The sequence below is a fragment of the Crinia signifera genome, chromosome 2, assembly GCF_055691185.1.
Source record: "Crinia signifera chromosome 2, ASM5569118v1, whole genome shotgun sequence".
In the NCBI taxonomy this organism is placed as follows: domain Eukaryota; kingdom Metazoa; phylum Chordata; class Amphibia; order Anura; family Myobatrachidae; genus Crinia; species Crinia signifera.
In genome coordinates this window covers 399,622,930-399,630,528 of record NC_139218.1, presented here as the reverse complement: position 1 = coordinate 399,630,528, position 7,599 = coordinate 399,622,930, and the positions used below count along the sequence as shown (strand labels likewise).

The following is a 7,599-nucleotide window of genomic DNA, read 5'->3' as shown; positions in this document are numbered from 1 at the left end:
GCAGTGCATGGGTGGCAGAGCAGTGAGAGAAGCTGGCAGTGCAGGGGTGGCAGAGCAGTTAGAGAAGCTGGCAGTGCAGGGGTGGCAGAGCAGTGAGAGAGGCTAGCAGTGCAGGGGTGGCAGAGCAGTGAGAGTAGCGGGCAGTGCAGGGGTGGCAGAGCATTGAGAGAGGCTGGCAATGCAGGGGTGGCAGAGCAGTGAGAGAAGATGGCAGTGCAGGGGTGGCAGAGCAGTGAGAGAAGATGGCAGTGCAAGGGAGCAGTGAAAGAAGCTGGCAGTGCAGGGGTGGCAGAGCAGTGAGAGAAGCTGGCAGTGCAGGGGAGCAGTGAAAGAAGCTGGCAGTGCAGGGGTGGCAGAGCTGTGAGAGAAGCTGGCAGTGCAGGGGAGCAGTGAGAGAAGCTGGCAGTGCAGGGGTGGCAGTGCAGGGGTGGCAGAGCAATGAGAGAGGCTGGCAGTGCAGGGGTGGCAGAGCAGTGAGAGAAGCTGGCAGTGCAGGGGTGGCAGAGCAGTGACAGAAGCTGGCAGTGCAGGGGTGGCAGAGCAGTGAGAGAAGCTGGCAGTGCAGGGGTGGCAGAGCAGTGACAGAAGCTGGCAGTGCAGGGGTGGCAGAGCAGTGAGAGAGGCTGGCAGTGCAGGGGTGGCAGAGCAGTGAGAGAGGCTGGCAATGCAGGGGTGGCAGAGCAGTGAGAGAAGCTGGCAGTGCAGGGGTGGCAGAGCAGTGAGAGAAGCTGGCAGTGCAGGGGTGGCAGAGCAGTAAGAGAAGCTGGCAGTGCAGGGGTGGCAGAGCAGTGAGAGAGGCTAGCAATGCAGGGGTGGCAGAGCAGTAAGAGAAGCTGGTGGCAGTGCATTGGTGGCAGAGCAGTGAGAGAGGCTGGCAGTGCAGGGGTGGCAGAGCAGTGAGAGAGGCTGGCAGCGCAGGGGTGGCAGAGCAGTGAGAGAAGCTGGCAGTGCAGGGGTGGCAGAGCAATGAGAGAGGCTGGCAATGCATGGGTGGCATAGCAGTTAGAGAAGCTGGCAGTGCAGGGGTGGCAGAGCAGTGAGAGAGGCTGGCAGTGCAGGGGTGGCAGAGCAGTTAGAGAAGCTTGCAGTGCAGGGGTGGCAGTGTAGTGAAAGAGGCTAGCAGTGCAGGGGTGGCAGAGCCGTGAGAGTAGCGGGCAGTGCAGGGGTGGCAGAGCAGTGAGAGAAGCTGGCAGTGCAGGGGTGGCAGAGCAGTGAAAGAGAGTGGCAGTACAGGGGTTGCAGTGCAGTGAGAGAGGCTGACAGTGCAGGGGTGGCAGAGCAGTGAGAGAAGCTGGCAGTGCAGGGGTGGCAGAGCAGTGACAGAAGCTGGCAGTGCAGGGGTGGCAGAGCAGTGACAGAAGTGGCAGTGCAGGGGTGGCAGAGCAGTGAGAGAGGCTGGCAGTGCATGGGGTGGCAGAGCAGTGAGAGAGGCTGGCAATGCAGGGGTGGCAGAGCAGTGAGAGAGGCTGGCAATGCAGGGGTGGCAGAGCAGTAAGAGAAGCTGGTGGCAATGCATTGGTGGCAGAGCAGTGAAAAAGGCTGGCAGTGCAGTGAGAGAGGCTGGCAGTGCAGGGGTGGCAGAGCAGTGAGAGAAGCTGGCAATGCAGGGGTGGCAGAGCAGTGAGAGGAGCTGGCAGTGCAAGGCTGGCAGAGCAGTGAGAGAGGCTGGCAGTGCAAGGGTGGCAGAGCAGTGAGAGAGGCTGGCAATGCATGGGTGGCAGAGCAATGAGAGAGGCTGGCAATGCATGGGTGGCATAGCAGTGAGAGAGGCTGGCAATGCATGGGTGGCATAGCAGTGAGAGAGGCTGGCAATGCATGGGTGGCATAGCAGTGAGAGAGGCTGGCAATGCAGTGGTGGCAGAGCAGTGAGAGAAGCTGGCAGTGCAGGGGTGGCAGAGCAGTGAGAGAAGCTGGCAGTGCAGGGGTGGCAGATTAGTGAGAGAGGCTGGCAGTGCAGGGGTGGCAGAGCAGTGAGAGAGGCTGGCAGTGCAAGGGTGGCAGGGTAGTGAGAGAAGCTGGCAGTGCAGGGGTGGCAAAGTAGTGAGAGAGGCTGGCAGTGCAGGGGTGGCAGAGCAGTGAGAGAGGCTGGCAATGCATGGGTGGCATAGCAGTGAGAGAGGCTGGCAATGCATGGGTGGCTTAGCATTGAGAGAGGCTGGCAATGCATGGGTGGCATAGCAGTGAGAGAGGCTGGCAGTGCAGTGGTGGCAGAGCAGTGAGAGAAGCTGGCAGTGCAGGGGTGGCAGAGCAGTGAGAGAAGCTGGCAGTGCAGGGGTGGCAGAGCAGTGAGAGAGGCTGGCAGTGCAGGGGTGGCAGAGCAGTGAGAGAGGCTGGCAGTGCAGGGGTGGCAGAGCAGTGAGAGAGGCTATCAGTGCATGGGTGGCAGAGCAGTAAGAGAAGCTGGCAGTGCCTAGGACCCAGAGGCTGGCAGATGTGACAGGGGGGTGTGAGCAGTGTGGGAGGGGGGGGGGGGGGGAGAACACTGTGTACACAGAGCTATGTCTCACAGTCAGCAGCGCAGGACCTGTTCCCTGCTCAGCACATTCTCTCTGGTATCAGGGCTGCACCTGTCTGGCTGGTAGAACCGGATCGGCAGCCCAGGGCTGGCTCAGAGCATTGCTGACATATGGACCAGCTGCTGGGGAGCAGAGTGTGAGAGAGGAGCCAGATCTGTCTGCTAGGGCCCCCAGAGCTTCCTCATCATGTCCAGGGACAGCGTCCAGATCCCAGATGACCGCGACTTCCAGAACTTCAGGAGCGAGTGCCACTCGGAATCCGGCTGGACCCTGACATATAACAAGTCCGGGATCACGGTGTGGGTGCAGATACTGGAGGAGGAGAGGGCTCTGCACAAGATCAAGGTGGGTGCAGGATCAACTGGTTACACTGGATCTGTTACTGGTTACACTGTATCTGTTACTGGTTACACTGGATCTATCATTGGTTACACTGTATCTGTTACTGGTTACACTGTATCTGTTACTGGTTACACTGGATCTATTACTGGTTTCACGGTATCTGTTACTGGTTACACTGTACCTATTACTGGTTACACTATCTGTTACAGGTTACACTGTATCTGTTACTGGTTACACGGTATCTGTTACTGGTTACACGGTACCTATTACTGGTTACACTGTATCTGTTACTGGTTACACTGTATCTGTTACTGGTTACACTGTATCTGTTACTGGTTACACTGTATCTGTTACTGGTTACACTGGATCTATTACTGGTTTCACGGTATCTGTTACTGGTTACACTGTACCTATTACTGGTTACACTATCTGTTACAGGTTACACTGTATCTGTTACTGGTTACACGGTATCTGTTACTGGTTACACGGTACCTATTACTGGTTACACTGTATCTGTTACTGGTTACACTGTATCTATTACTGGTCAGCTGCGGGATCCACACTGGTTACACTGTATCCATTACTGGTCAGCTGCGGGATCCCCACTGGTTACTCTGTATCTATTACTGGTCAGCTGTGGGATCCCACTGGTTACACTGTATCTATTACTGGTCAGCTGTGGGATCCTACTGGTTACACTGTATCTATTACTGGTTACACTGTATCTATTACTGGCCAGCTGTGGGGTCCCACTGGTTACACTGTATCTGTTACTGGCAGCTGTGGGATCGCACTGGTTACACTGTATCTATTACTGGCCAGCTGTGGGATCCCACTGGTTACACTGTATCTATTACTGGTTACACTGTATCTATTACTGGTCAGCTGTGGGATCCCACTGGTTACACTGTATCTATTACTGGTTACACTGTATCTATTACTGGGTATCTGCTTCCCGACAGGTGAGATCCCACCTGTTACAATGTAACTAATAATATCTGGCAGGAGGTGAGATCCCACTTGTTACAATGTATCATACCTGGCAGGAGGTGAGATTTTACTTATTACAATGTATCACACCTGGCAGGTGAGATCCCACTTGTTACAATGTATCATACCTGGCAGGTGAGATCCCACTTGTTACAATGTATCATACCTGGCAGGTGAGATCTTACTTGTTACAATGTATCATACCTGTCAGGTGAGATCCCACTTGTTACAATGTATCACACCTGGCAGGTGAGATCCCACTTGTTACAATGTATCATACCTGGCAGGAGGTGAGATTTTACTTATTACAATGTATCACACCTGGCAGGTGAGATCCCACTTGTTACAATGTATCATACCTTTCAGGAGGTGAGATCCCACTTGTTACAATGTATCATACCTGGCAGGTGAGATCCCACTTGTTACAATGTATCACACCTGGCAGGAGGTGAGATCCCACTTGTTACAATGTATCATACCTGGCAGGAGGTGAGATCCCACTTGTTACAATGTATCACACCTGGCAGGAGGTGAGATCCTAATTGTTACAATGTAGCTATGACACCTGGCAGGTAGCGGCAGTGTGTTATACCTTTCACCTCTTCTTCATCACGTTTACTCCCAGGTTAGCAGAGCACCCAACCTACATCTATTGTTCCCCGACGAACCACGTGGGACATAGCATTCGTGACTGTATATTTTTATATTTCCATATTTTTTCTGTTTCCCCCATATCTACTATCCCTGCCACTATACCCTGTAGTGCCACCACTGATATATAATTTCCCATTGCTCCCAGATGACCCCGCAGTGCCACCACGATATATAATTTCCCATTGCTCCCAGATGACCCCCACAGTGCCACCACGATATATAATATCCCATTACTCCCAGGTGACCCCGCAGCGCCACCACTGATATATAATTTCCCATTACTCCCAGGTGACCCCGCAGTGCCATCAATGATATATAATTTCCCATTACTCCCAGGAGACCCCAGAGTGCCACCACAATATATAATTTCCCATTGCTCCCAGGTGACCCCGCAGTGCCACCACCAATATATAATTTCCCATTGCTACCAGGTGACCCCGCAGTGCCACCACCGATATTTATTTATTATTTATTTATTAACAGTTTCTTATATAGCGCACACAGATTCCGCAGCGCTTTACAGAGCATAGTTATAATCAAAAACACATAACAAATTACATTACAAGACAGTTTAGGACAAGTACATGGTTAATATGGATAGTTGCATCCGATATATAATTACTCCCAGGTGACCCTGCAGTGCCATCAATGATCTATCATTTCCCATTACTCCCAGGTGACCCCAGAGTGCCACCACCGATATATAATTTCCCATTGCTCCCAGGTGACCCCGCAGTGCCACCACCGATATATAATTTCCCATTACTCCCAGGTGACCCCGCAGCGCCATCAATGATATATCATTTCCCATTACTCCCAGGTGACCCATAGAGTGCCACCACCGATATATAATTTCCCATTACTCCCAGGTGACCCTGGAGTGCCACCACCGATATATAATATCCCATTACTCCTAGGTGACCCCGGAGTGCCACCACCGATGTATAATTTCCCATAACTCCCAGGTGATCCCAGAGTGCCATCACAGAAATATAATTTCCCATTACTCCCAGGTGACCCCGGAGTGCCACCACCGATATATAATTTCCCATTACTCCCAGGTGATCCTGGAGTGCCATCACAGATATATAATTTCCCATTACTCCCAGGTGAGCCCGGAGTGCCATCACAGATATATAATTTCCCATTACTCCCAGGTGTCCCCGGAGTGCCATCACGGATATATAATTTCCCATTACTCCCAGGTGATCCCGGAGTGCCACCACCGATGTATAATTTCCCATTACTCCCAGGTGAGCCCGGAGTGCCATCACAGATATATAATTTCCCATTACTCCCAGGTGAGCCCGGAGTGCCACCACCGATATATAATTTCCCATTACTCCCAGGTGATCCTGGAGTGCCATCACAGATATATAATTTCCCATTACTCCCAGGTGCCCCCGGAGTGCCACCACCAATATATAATTTCCCATTACTCCCAGGTGACCCCTGAGTGCCACCACCGATGTATAATTTTCCATTACTCCCAGGTGCCCCCGGAGTGCCACCATCTATGTACCAAGCCTTGCAGAGTGATTTCTGCACAATTGCACATCAGTATTGTAACCTCCATTATATATATGGCACAGCTGCTGTGCAGCGTTATTCTGCCCTAGCTCGGAACGTGTGCTGGGCAGTAGAACGTCCGCAGCAGCCCTGTGACATTTAGCTGCGGGTCACATAAAGGTCTGTGCTGATTACAAGCTCAGGATCGTTCCTCCATAATAAGAAGCCATTTCCAGCCCAGGCAGACGCAGACAGCCAGACTGTGACAGAGCTGCCGTCAGCCCAAGCCCACGTCACCACTGTCGTACTGTAAGTCCCAGCATTCTCTGTCTGTCACCACTATAGATAGGAGCTAAAAAGCAATATGGCATGGAGGCACGGTGGTTAGCATTGCTGCCTCACAGCACTAAGGTCATGCTTATGAATCCAATCAGTCAGGCCCTGAGATTGGGTGCCGGATGACGCTCCGACAGTGGGGATCCTGACAGTAAGTATCCCAACGTCGGGATCCCCACTGTCGGAACCCCATACCACACCTGCGTGAGTGGCCCCATTTACTCCAATGATCTTTATGTGCTTATAACTTGCTTTCCTAAGCTCTTCATACAGTAGACGGAGTGTTCTTAATGCTGCCACAAGACTGGTGTATTATCATTTACATCATTATAATATAATGGGTGTTGGTTCATGTCAGTAATTATCCTCCCCATCGCTTCCTGTGTGACTGTCTTTAGTACTGGAGTCATGTGGATTTCACACTGGTCATGAAAGGGTTATATAGGGTCACCTGGAAACATCCTTCTGGTATATTTTCCAAGTCTTAGTCATCGCCGGCGGGGTTTTGGAGAAAGTGTTCCGTCATTGAGTTGTGTGCTTTGGCCAAACAGGATTACACAGTAGCGGAACTGGTTCTTCAGCTCTTTCAAATAGTTCCTTAAACATATTCCTGAAACGTAGACGCCCGAGGCCAATTGAAGCACCCATGAGAAGTTCCTCCTAACTCATACAGTATTTAATTCCTGACCTAGGAGGTGGCCCCTGTACCACTGTGGGCCCTGGTATAGGAGGTGGCCCCTGTATCGCTCTTTGCTTCGGCTTTGGAGATGGCTCCTGCACCGTTCTTAGCTGGCCTAGGAGGGGGCTCCAGTACTGCTTTTGGCTCTGACCTAGGAAATGGCTCCTGTACCATTCTTAGACCCAGTCTAGGAGGTGGCTCATGTACTGCTCTTGGCCCCAGTCTTGGAGATGGCTACTGTACTGCTCTTGGCCCCAGCCTAGTAGGTGGCTCCTGAAGCTCTCTTGGCCATGGCCTAGGAGATGGCTACTGTACCGCTCTTGGCTTAGGCCTAGCAGATGGCTCCTGTACCATTCTTAGACCCTGCCTAGGAGGTGGCTCCTGTATTGCTCTTGGCCCCAGCCTAGGAAATGGCTCCTGTACCGCTCTTGGACCCAGTATTGGAGATGGTGCCCACACCTCAGCTGTATTTATATAGTTGTCAATCGGTGGATTCCCCCTTAGATGGGACTGAATGCTATGAGTCTCTGACCATGACACCTCCACCCATGGACCATTAGATACCCTCAGTCG

At 52.2% G+C, this 7,599-nt stretch overlaps 1 protein-coding gene across 1 annotated transcript in view; it reads left to right on the top strand.

Moving 5' to 3' along the window:
* Positions 1-2,476: 2,476 nt before the first annotated feature.
* Positions 2,477-7,599, top strand: part of STARD10 (StAR related lipid transfer domain containing 10) — a 45,488-nt gene continuing 40,365 nt past the window's right edge. Inside the window, exon 1 of the mRNA XM_083170541.1 lies at positions 2,477-2,861. Within this exon, the coding sequence (XP_083026667.1) occupies positions 2,703-2,861 (159 nt within the window). The 5' untranslated portion in view covers positions 2,477-2,702. The remainder of the gene's footprint in view (positions 2,862-7,599) is intronic.